General features: G+C 57.1%; 2 protein-coding genes across 2 annotated transcripts in view; both read left to right on the top strand.

Moving 5' to 3' along the window:
• Positions 1-11908, top strand: part of LOC110573273 (signal transducer and activator of transcription 5B) — an 871639-nt gene that overhangs the window by 842474 nt on the left and 17257 nt on the right. The gene's annotated exons all lie outside the window — the stretch shown is intronic.
• Positions 9168-11907, top strand: STAT5B (signal transducer and activator of transcription 5B). Its single transcript, XM_044921723.1, has 4 exons — positions 9168-9255; positions 10053-10190; positions 10529-10806; positions 11871-11907. The coding sequence occupies exons 2-3, from the start codon at positions 10063-10065 to the stop codon at positions 10719-10721; spliced, it is 321 nt and encodes a 106-aa protein (XP_044777658.1). The 5' UTR covers positions 9168-9255; positions 10053-10062; the 3' UTR covers positions 10722-10806; positions 11871-11907.

Here is an 11908-nt window from a genome sequence, read left to right on the forward strand (position 1 = left end):
CCTCACGCCGGGGCCCGCGGGGGCGCGCGCGCCGCGCGCGCACCGAGGCCCGAGCGCGCCCCGCGCCGGCGCGCGCCGCTTCCTGGTTCCGCCCGGCGCGCGCTCGTGAGCCCCGTGGTCCCCCGCACCCGGTCCGCGGCCGCCCTGGAGGGACCCGGAACCCCCCGGCGCGCACGGGGTGGGGGAGGGGGGCGGGCGCTGTGCGCAGCCCCTTGTCGCCGGGGCGAGTGGCGTCCCCTCTCGGCTCCCGAGGCGGGTCCCACGGGGCCACGAGCACATGCTGCTTTGTTTGGGTCGGCTCGACCACCACGAGCAGGGTTCGCGCCAGGCTGTTGTGATCGCGTTGATTGGCCCCGCTCCGCGGCCCGCCACCCCCCCCCGCCCCCCGCCCCCCGAGCTGAGGCCCGCGTTCCGGGTCCTGTCCCTCCCAGGCCCAGGTCAGAAGTCCACCGCTGCCCCATCAATAATTATCCCGGGTTTGCTCCCTGGAGGGCGTTTCAGCCAGGACTGCCGCTTACCCCCCGGGCGGAAAGCCTGAATGGACACAGCAGGAGTTTACGTTTGCCCCGGCCAAACGGGTCCGGCCCACGATTCCAGAGTAAATCGGGGGGGGGGAGGGGGGGGCGGGCAAGGAGGAAGGGGCGTCTGACACCATTTCCCTCCCTGGGGACTCTTGCTAGCTCCCACCAGTGAGAGCTGCGGGGAGAAACTGACTGCTCGTTAAGAAAAGCAAGAATAAACACGATCACCTTTATAAGATCCAGGGGAAAGGGGTCTCTGAGAGCCTTTTCCATGTAATGGGGAGGGGGTGTGGTGTCTGAGAAGGCAGCCTGAGTCACCCACTCTCCTCTCCTCTGGCTACATCTCTGGAGCTGGCCAGCCGTTTCCCTGGCAACCCTCCAAGGGCTGGCACCAAAGCGAGGCATGTCAGATCTCCAGAAACCTAGCTGCAGGGGCAGAAGGAGAAGGACCCCACACGTACCAGAACTTCCCTTCCTTACAGTCTGAAAATCTTCACGTCAAGAGATGACCAAGATCTGCAAGGCCCCAAGTTCTCCCATAATCCTCCTTTGGCAGCTCTCCTCCCAGCAGCCTTCCCTTCACCTCCAGAATAACACCAACCACAAAGATCTTTGTGTCTGTAGCTGATCTCAACAAAGTCCTCCCCCACCTAGGCAACTGCTTCTATCCCACACTTTGGGCCAACACCTGGCACAGTGCTTTGCCCGGAGTAGGTGCAGGGCACTTGGAGGCTAGAGCAGGAGGACAGGCTGGAGCAGGAAGCTGGACAGGAGCGCCAGCTCTGAGCTCTCTGGCACCTGACAGTCACTGTGCTAGATGTTTTGGCACTTGAGCACACCACATTTCTCCTTCTTGTAAGTTTTCCTATCTGTGCACATGCTGTTCCCTCTGCCTGGAACTTCGTCCTGCCCTCTAGATGTCTGCCCTTGGTCCAGGCAATGAGAACCTCTCTCTCTGTCCCTGTTTCCCACCACATGATGTTTGTGCCTCTATTATGGCACCTCTTGTGTTGAAGGACAATTTCTTGTTTACATGTCTCTCTACCCATGACAGCACACAATATCCCATTTACCTTTAAATCCACCCACATGCCCAGCCCAGAGCAGACACCCAATAAATATTTGGGGAACAAACCCTACACTCTAGGAATAGAAATGGAACCCAAGGGGACTGTGTGGTAATTAAGAGCAAAGAATCTAAAACCAGACTTGCTGTCAGCTCCTTGAGCTGTGTGACCTTAAGCAAGTTTTTGGCCTCGATTTCCTCATTGTAATGTGGTGATAGTCATGGGACGTACCTAGTAGCACTGTTAGGGGAATTAAGTGAGGTAATGCATGTATAGTGCTTCGAATGACTTAAGCACCATAGAGCTGTTAACAGCAAAGATTTACACCCCTCTTCCTAGGATTGGTCAGGTCTAGAATTCCATCCAGCTGCCTTGGCAGCTGAGCGATGGCCACAGGGGGCTAGTTAGAATGCCCTGGAGGGTGGGGCAGGTACACCTCTTCATTCTTGAGTCTCACAGCACATCTTTGACTGACCACTACGATCTGGCTGGCTGTGTGCACAGACACAAAGGACGGAATGTTCTGGGTGACTACCTCAGCAAAACAAGAATGTTGTCAACCTGAGACAGGAAGAAAGGTCTAACACCTACCTCTCCCTACTTGACAGTTCAGATGAGGTGAGACCCTCTTCCCTTGGGCCTCAGGGACATAGTTTCCTTGGTGGAGGGGACACCAGACAGAGATATAATGCAGAAGGAATCCTAGAAAGAAAGAAACTGAATAGGAAGCTAGGATCCAGAAAGCCCTACAGAGAGCCCACAGAGAAAGTTCCCAGAGACATACCTACAGACACAGTAACACACACTGGAGAGAGCGTTGGTCATCTCTTGGCTGACCCTGTCCCGACCCAGGAGAGAAAGAGGCTGGAGGAGTGCCTGGAAGTCTGGTGGGCAGCCGTTGTCCATACATCCAACCTCCTCTTACCTGGGGACTGACTCCAGCCTCCTTCCCTTGCTCTAGAGAACAAGCTTATGGCTACCACGGAGAACAGAGAACAGCAGCTCCCCGCTTCACACCTCCCTCAGCCTGGCCCAGCCACAGGGAGAACGTGAGGCCATTTTCTGGAAACATCTTTGAAACCACAACCATAATCCCCTCTAGTCAGGGACCCATCCTCATGTGGCTTCCTTCTCCAGAATGCTCTGAATCCTGGGAATCCAGCTGTCCCTGGGGAACCACCAGCCACACAGAAGCCAAGGAAGGACGCTTGTGGGAACTTCTCTTCTTTCACAGGGGAATGATTCCTCCTTATTAAGTCAATACAGGCATTGGGCGCACAACAGAGGGGAAGGCAGATGTCCAGATTTCTGGGGCCTTAGAATGGAGATTTGTGACAGCCAGTGGTTTGGGAGAGGCTTGGTCGATGCCAGGGCTTACCTCTGCCAGAGCGTGGGCAGTGAAAGGAGCCGAGTTTTTCAGTTAGGTCTGGTTCCAAATCCCAGCTCTGCCAACTTACCAGCTATGGAAACTTAGTTAAAGTACTTCACTTCTCTGAGGGCCTCAGTTTCCCTCAGGTGTGAATGGGAAGTAAAATATAGTATCTGTTTGCAAATACATAGAATCTTTCTGGGATGCACACAAGATCCAGGTAATTGTGGTTGCTCCTGCAGAGGGCATCTGGGGGGACGGGAAAGGTGAAAGACTAACTCTTTCCCATTTTGAATCTTCTGAGTTTTATGCCAGGGCTATACTACCTATTAGAACATTAGGAAGGGACACCTGGCTGGCTCAGTCACAGGAGCATGTGACCCCTTGATCTTGGGGTCATGAGTTCGAGCCCTGTGTTGGGTGTAGAGATTATTACTTAAGTAAAACTTTAAAAACAAAGAAATAAAACAGGAAAATAAACTATTTTTTTTTAAAAAAAGAAAAAGTGGAGAGACAATGTTTGTGAAAGTAACCAAGCATCATGCCTGGCTTGCAGAAGGCACTTGATAAATGTGCATTTACTCTTTCTTTCCCTCAGCCCAACCCCAGCCAGCTTGCTGGGGCCAGGAGTGGGTGGCATGGGGGCGAGGTGAGGGCGGGGAGACCGGATTGAGTGATGGATGTGCAGGTCCTTACAGGACTCACCTGGGAATTCTCAGACACTTTCTGTCTTGTTCTTGTGCACCTTACTTACTTGGGCTCCCTTCCAGCCAGAACTAAAGGGACGGCTCTTTGGAAAGCCAAAGGTTCCCCGCCCCTGCCTCCTGGGACCGTGTCACAGTGCCCTCTCCACCCAGAGCCCTAGGGCGCTCTGCATTATCGGGTGCTGCATTATCCGGAGAGGACAGGGCTGACACAGAGGAGGGAGCAGAGGGTCACCCCAGGCAGTATCTTCCTGACTTGGTGAGTGGGATTAAGAATTCACAAGTCAACCCAGCAGCAGGCAAAGACGAGGCTGCTGGGGCCATAGGCAGGAAATCAGGTCAGTAGGACGAGAGCAGGCAGAGGCCAGGGTGGCAGAGGAGAGAGCCCTCTGGGTGCTATGGGTCAGGATGTGTGAAAGGGAAACGGGGTCTGTACTAGTGTGAGGGAACCCCTGAAGTGTTGGAGCATGGGGAAGCCCTGTCCTGTTTGAGGGACCTTCATTAGGCCAATAAATATCTATGAAGCCTCAATTATGAACCAGGCAGTGGAATACAGCCTTTCAGCAACTAGTAAAGAGCCACAAGAAGTGGCCTGCAGTATAGGATTGAGGGCTACAGGACAGCATGGGAGAAAATGCCTAGCTCTACTGGCCAGGGTCCCTGAACGCCTTACTACGTACGAGTCACTGGGACTGAATCTTCATAGCATTCCTAGGAGACAGGTCTTGCTGTTCCCCTTTTTACACAGGGGGTGGCTCAGTCCAGAGAGGCAGACTCACCTGCCCAAAGTCACACAGCCGAGCCAGGCTTTGCACCAGGTCCTGAGGACTACAAAGCCTTTGCATTTTTCTCTACACTACCCTGACCCCATGAAAGATGAGCAGGATGTTACCAGGTGGCCAAGGGAGGACTGGCGTTCCAGGGAGATGGAATGAAAGGGGCAAAAAAAGCTTGGAGTGAGAGAGGCCAGGGGGGGGGGGGGGGGGGGGGGGACGGAGCATTGGCCGCGTCTTCATTTTGGCTTGATAGCCCCCACTTGCTCTGGGCACTGGGGAGCCAATGTCGGAGGCTGGGAGCCGGGGAGCCGGCAGTGAAGGTGTGGGTGGGTTAGTGACATGATGAACCGAGGAACAATGAGAAACAGGGACAGGGAGAAAGGAGCTCCCTCTGGTCATAACAAAGGAAAGTGGCAGAGTGGTGGGGGTAGCAGGCCAGGAGATGCACAGTCCTCTCCCACGCACCCCTCTGAGGGCCTGAGGTTGGGTACTGGGCTGGCTCAGGCACGAAAGATTTCTTGTTGGTCTGGAAGGAGGAGAAATGAGTGAGTAGAGGGGCCTGGTAGTCCTCATGGAAGAGGATGAGAGCCAGACGTGACCCAGGGTTGCTCAGGACAGCCGGCAGTCCCCCTGGGAGGCCCAGCTCTGTACCACCTCTCCCCTCTCCACCCCCTAGGCTCCAGGGCCTCCCCCTGCCGTGAGAAGGAAGAGCAAAGGATGGGCTCCTTCCCCGTTCTCTGACGTTGCACCCCCTCCTGTCCTTGTCCCATAGGTGGCTCTCCCAAGGCAGGTGGCTAGGACAGCCAGACAAAGGAAGGCAGGCTTTCCCTCCCACCCACCCAGTCAGTCCTGAGCCCTTCCCACCCCGATTCCCAGAAACAGAGGAGAGTTACTGTGCCTCAGGCAGGATGGCAGTGTGTTCTCTTGGTAACTTCACTGTAAACTGACTTCCCTGAAGAGTGGTAGAGGACAAGGGACAGAGGCAGGAAGGGCACACAGGCTTCACCGAGGATCCAGCAGCTTCTTCCCCTCCCCTCAATTCACATAGAATTACTCACGGCACACACACCCCTTCCCTAGGTCCTGCTCTGTCTTCAGGGACAAGAATGGAGGCAGCCTATCTATCCACAGGGAGGTACCAGGATAGGGAGACTGGGGAGAGGCAGGGACAGTGGTCTTGGGGGTGCAGTATATGCTGAGCATGGGCCTACGGCTCCCCTTCCAAGAGCTTTGGGGCTGGGGCTAGAGAGGAGGTAGATAATCCCAGCAGAGGCAAGGTGAGGGAGAGCAAGGCGGTTAAGCCCAAGGGCTTCAGGTCTCCCTCTGTGGGCACAGAGATACTTCCTGGAATGCCTCCAGCTTTCTTGGGAAGGCTCCCCACCCCACCCTGCCTCCCCTCTGCCCTCTGGCTCCCACACCACGGGAACTCTCCTTGAAGAAGGTACTTGGAGCAGAGGAAACAAAGACAGCTCTGTACCACCTCTCTCCACCCACCCCCCACCCAGGGACGGTTAGGTCAAGGTGACCTCAATCTGTTCTCCCCAGGGAAGGGGCATGAGCGCAGCCTTCTGGGCTAACCTGGTTTCCAAGGGCAGGCCAGAAATGGGACTCGAGATGATTCTTCCCTTCCTCCATAAATTCAAACCCACCTTCATATAATGCACAGGTCAAAGGAGCAGGGGCGCGGACTGGCGTGGAGATGGAGGGGCCACACTCTGTGCCACAGAACCGTTATGGGCTAGCCCAGCCAGAGGAGACACCTTCCCTTTGTGGGTGCGTGCTGGGGTCGGGGGATGTCGGGAAGGCTATACTGAGACCTTCGCGTGGGGCTGGGCCCCTTGGATCGTGGAGCCAGCTGTGCACTTACTGGCCGGACGGTTGTGGACAGCTCTCCTTTCTGGGCTAATCAAATGTAGCTCTGGCCACCTTCAAGGTTGTTGCAAGATCAGTTGAGTTAAAGGGTACAATGATGTTTGTATACTAATGTGCCACGATTCAGTTCGGGCTGTGTCTTTAGTATGCTAACCACAAACTAGGCTAGGGATTATTACTATTCCTAATAATATTTTATGGTCAGTCTTCTTTGGGGGAATGCATTCCCATATGATTTTTATAATCCTTCCTCACTCCCCATGTAATGTTGTATCTTGGAATTGGGAATGAGGGGCAATTAGCAGAGGCCAGCCTGGGACTCCAGCTCAGTCCAGACCCGAGGCAGTTTCTGATCTTCCTGAACCCCATCCCATAGGCCTCAGTTTTCTCCTCTATAGTCTGGGCCCCTGAAACCACCAGAGTGCTTTGTGGTGGGAAATAGCAGAGACCAAAGCAGGGGACTGAAAGCAAAAAGAAACCCCAAATTTGACATTTCCGGGTAGTTGTGTTATCCGGAGCCACGACCACAGTCACCTCTGCCCCCAACCCAACTTTGACACCCTTCCCTCCTCCACTCCCTTGGGTGGCCTTTGCCCATCCTGGGAAAGCTCCAAAGCTCCTCCTTCTCCCCATTGCATCGCAAAGGGAGGAGAGAGGCACAAGGAAATGGAGAGAAACCCAGACAGAAGCAGAGAACCAGAGACCAGAGACCTAGAGAGAAAGAATCAAAAGGAGGAGGGAAATCAAAAAGCAAGAAGAGGCAACAGGCAGTGAAGAACACTGGGATTCAGGGCCTCACAGACAGAGGCCAGATGGGGAGAGAGCCAGAGTTAGCCAGGGGGGTGGCTGCAGCCACTGAACGCAAGGTGGGGGCACAGCAGGCGACTCTCTGAAGCTATGGGGGCACATCCATTTAGGCCAACCCCTCCAGTTTGGCTCACTGGCACCTTAGTCCTAGTTTTTTAGGACCCAGGACTATCCACCTTCGAGCCCAGCCCAGCCCAATCTAGCCAGGCGTTTGGTGGGTGCAGCTGCCTGCTGGAGCAGCAGGTCCCTGCAGGCCCTGAGGAGCAGGCTGGAGAGGCGGCTGCCTGGCGGTGGGCAGGCAGGGCTCTCACTCTGGACTTGGCACCCCCATATCACCTTCTCCAGATGCCCAGAAGTGGGTACATGGCAAGGGTGGTCCCCTGCCTTCCAGATGTGGCTCAGAGGACTTGGAATCCAAGGACTCTCCTCCCAATCACGGGCTTACCCATCTGCCGGAAGTGAGAGGCTGGAGGGCACAAACCCTCTGTGTAGCAATGGGTTTGCATCTGTCCCCGACAGATTGTGTGACCCTGGCCAAGTCACCTCCTCTCTCCAGTCTCTGTTGCCCCATCTGTAAAATCATCTCTACAGGTCTTTCCAGCTCTGACACTTGACTCTCATTCCAGGTGACCTCCTAGCTCTGTGTATCTGGCCCTCCTCCACCAAATGAATTGCCCAAAGTGAGGGAAGAATCGAGGGAGAGGCCGTGTGCTTCTTCCTCCAGGAGACTAAGAGACTGCAGCCATGTGTGTGAGACCCAGACATCCCAGCTTCTGGAGCTGGAAACTTGGCTTGTTCTCTGAAGGAAAAAGAATGAAAGTGGGGGAGGTCCTGAGGGGCAAGAAGGTGGGGGAGTAGTGTGAGGGGGGGAGGGAATGGAGAGAAAAGGGCAGACCCGAGAAGGCATAGGGAAGGAGGGAGGTAGATGAGAATGATTCCCTCCAGGACACGTGGTCCTGGCCTGGCGAGGCCCTCCCCTGGTGCTGCCAATCCCAGCTGCCAGGCAGGGGGGAGGCCCAGAGGAGAGGGAAGCTGGGCAAAGGGGATGGAAGGTTTCCAGCCCAGCCTTGCTCAATTCTGCAGGCCCACCCTCCTTGAGCCTTGCCTGGGTCACAACCCCTTCCTTGAGAGCCCCCTACAGGGCCTGCAAAGGCCCACCGGCAATTGTGAATTTGTGAGGATTCAAGACAGCCCCTCCGGACCTTTCTGAAGGTAGGACCAGCCTCAGATGTGACTGGACTGGGTGAGCAGAGGGGCAGGATCATTTATGGATCATAGTCCGCAGACCAGGCCATATGCCTGCTGTGTGACCCTGGGCAACTCCTTTCCCTCTCTGGACTTCCATTTCTTATCTGCAAAATTTGGGGGAGGGATTTGAAACTTAAGACTGCCAAGGTTCTTTCCTGTTTCCACTGCAGGGGCGAGCCCAGGGTGGTGGGAGTAATGGAAGGAGGGGAGGTGGGGCCCTGGTGGTGAGCTGCCTTCTCTGGAATCCCCAGTCTTTCCCCTCCCTAGGGCTTTGCCTCAGAGGTCACAAAAGCTGTGTCCCCAACACACACACACACACACACATTTACATTTACTTTTTTCATCTAGAGACTCAAAAGATGACAAACGCAGAGCTGGAAGCCATCTCCAGCTAGTCCAACCCTACCCTCCTCCCTTTTTACAGGTGAGAAAACTGAGGCCCTGGTTTGGGATTTCCAGAGCCCGGGGTTTCCCGGCTCTCCCACCCCCATCCCCCGCCACTCCAGCGCCTGCTGCCCGCGGTCGGGGGCCCGCGGGCGAGGGCTGCCTGGGACTCCCGGGGGACCCCGCCGTCGGGGCAGCCCCCAGGCGCGGCGTCGCCCAGCCTCGCCGCAGGGGCCCGGCCGCGGCCGCCGCTGCGCACTCGCGCGGGAGCCAGCGACCGAGGGCGGAGGCAGGGAGGGAGCGACAGAGGCTGGGAGGGGTGTTGGCGAGAGCTCGCGCGCTGTGTATGGTCTATCGGAGGCAGCTGACCTTCGAGGAGGAAATCGCTGCTCTCTGCTCCTTCCTGTAGTACAGCCGCCGCCGCCGCCACCGCCGGGAGCGCGGGCCGGGAGCGAGAGCCGCGGGGCGGACAGCCGGCCCCGCCGCCAGACGGCTCGGCGCCACCAGGTGGGTGGCCCGGCAGCGCGTCCCGAGCGGCGAGCGCGGAGATGGGGCCCTCGACTCCCACCCCGGGCCCCCGCGCCCCGGGCCCCGGAGCCCGACGGCCGGCCGGGGCGCGGGGACGGGTGTCCCGGACCGAGAGGGAGCTTTGGCGCGGACGCGGGGCACGGGACGCTGGACGCGGAAGGAGGGAGGGGGCCGCGGGGAGCAGGGGGCGCTGTCGGGCCGGACAGTGGGAGACCGTGGGGGCACGGCTGGGTGGCGCCTCCGTAGAGACAGCGTCTGTCACCCCAGCCCTCCCTCCTCAACCACCCCAGCCACGTGCCGGCGGGGACCGAGCCTTGCGGTGGGAGCCGTCGGTGCCCTAAGTTTGGGCTGGAATAACACCCGACCCCCCAGCCCAGAAATTGGGACTCGGGGCTCGAGGCGGGGTGGGGGGTGTGTGTGGGGGGTTCTTGCAGCCTTCCCCAGAGGGCCCGTGGGCCTCCGCGTCAAGTTTCTCTTTCAGTTTTCTAGCTGTCCCCCCCTCTGGGGAAGCCCCGGTGGGGCGAGGGGAGAGGAAGAGGGGGAGGGCACCTGACTTTCAGGAGCCCCTCCCCAAGCCTCAGCGGGTTCCTTGTTGGAGGGCAGGGCGGCCGTCCCCTCCTCACCATCTTTCTTCCCGCACAGGAAAGCGTGTCTGTAGGAGGGGAGGGGCCTGGCCTGACCGCGGTCCAGGGATGGGTGGGCATGGCAGGGTCAGAGGCAGGCCCGGCCCTCTCTCCTGTCGAGGAGCCGCCTCTGCAGCCCTCCGCTCGCCCTAGGTGAACGGACATGGCGGGCTGGATCCAAGCCCAGCAGCTGCAGGGAGATGCGCTGCGCCAGATGCAGGTGCTGTATGGACAGCACTTCCCCATCGAGGTTCGGCACTACTTGGCGCAGTGGATCGAGAGCCAGCCATGGTAAATCCCCCTGCCCTGAGCCGCCCTCTGCGGGGCCTACCACACAGGCCCTTTGACCTTTAGCTCTTCTCTTTGTGTTTTGGTGTGATTCTAGTCCTTTCTGTCCCTCTCTGCAGAAGGGGTGGTGTCTCTGGGAAAGGGGAACAGGGAAAGGGGACCTTGGGAGGGGAGAGGGGGTGTTTCTAGACTGTGATGCCTGTGGAGTTGCCCAGAACAAGTCTTGTGGGCTCTGGAGTGCCCTTAGTCTGGAGCCTGGGATTTCCCACTTCTTCTTGGTGCTTGACCTCCTTGCCCAAGGAGAGGCCACAGTAGTCTTCTCTCCCCTGCCCTGCCCCAAGGGATGCCATCGATCTGGACAATCCCCAGGACCGAGCCCAGGCCACCCAGCTCCTGGAGGGCCTGGTGCAGGAGCTGCAGAAGAAGGCAGAGCACCAAGTCGGGGAAGATGGGTTCTTACTGAAGATCAAGCTGGGGCACTATGCCACACAGCTCCAGGTGGGTGTGTACGCGGGGTCATCTGCAGGAAAGTAGTGTCTGCCTTCTCTTTCCAGCCACAGAACCTCTGGGTTTTTTCCTGGCCTGGTCACTGACTCACCGTGTGACCCTGAGCTAATCGGTAACTTTTCTGCTCTTCAATTTCCCCCACCCCCTCTTTCTAATCAGGCCTGTCAGATTCCTTTAGCATGCTACAAAGCAAGGGGTGGGGTGTGTTTGTCCCCAACAGAAGGGAGATGGGTGAAGTGGCATTCTAAACAGATCAAGCAAAAGGGATGGAGGTAGACTGAGTCAAGAGTCCTTTGTTCAAGAAAGGAAGACCAAAAGCTCCTAGAAATGAGGGAATGAGGCAACCAGGCACCCCTCCTAGGACTCTTTTAAAGGTGCAAGAGGAGCAGAATTGCCCTGGAGGCAAGAGCTGGATAAAGGAGTGTTGAATGAAGGATGTAGTTGTAAGATGTGCCTTCTCCTTCACTGGGGGGGGGGGGGGGGGTGGGGGGGGGGGGGGTAGTGGAGGTAGCAGGGAGAGTATAGGGAGGGGAGAGAGGAAGTTTTTGTGGAACCAGGACAGGGGTGTGGGTGGTAATCACAGTCAAGCATTTATTGGAACTTGCTTGTATTTCTCAGAGAACCCTTCTTAAATACAAGCAGCAGGGTGTCAGGGAAATAAAAAGTCCATCCCAGAAGAGGGAGGGAATGGGAGAAAGCTGGAAGAGAAAGGCAAAATAGGAACCCAAGGCCAGGGCAACGGTAGAAAGTACCTTGACCTTGGCATTGGATGCCCCAAGTTGAGTCATCTGCTCACTTGTTTGCCTCTGGACAAGTACTTAACCTTTCTGAGCATCAGTTTTCTCATCTGCGAAATGGGGTTAATAGTTTCTGCAGATGTCAGGGTATCTATCCTCTGAAAGTCAAAGGAGAGAGTAGATTGGAAGCACTTTGGAAACTTTGGAAACTGGGTTTCTGATGCACTGCAAACCAAATATGAAGATCTTGGAGGGGAAATCAAGTCAAGGAGAGATAGAGGTGTCTGGTGACAGTTCCTGAGGTTTCCTGAGGAAAGCTGAGGCAGAGGCTGGAGGAGAGGAAGTGGGGGGGGCGGGGGGGGACATGGCACCGTGGGGGGCATGGTAGGAGGGGCGGGGGGGGGGGGGCCAATTGTAACTGCCGGTGGGGTTCTTTCAGAACACGTACGACCGCTGTCCCATGGAGCTGGTCCGCTG

Source organism: Neomonachus schauinslandi, chromosome 15 (genome assembly GCF_002201575.2).
Source record: "Neomonachus schauinslandi chromosome 15, ASM220157v2, whole genome shotgun sequence".
NCBI classification, from domain to species: Eukaryota; Metazoa; Chordata; class Mammalia; order Carnivora; family Phocidae; genus Neomonachus; species Neomonachus schauinslandi.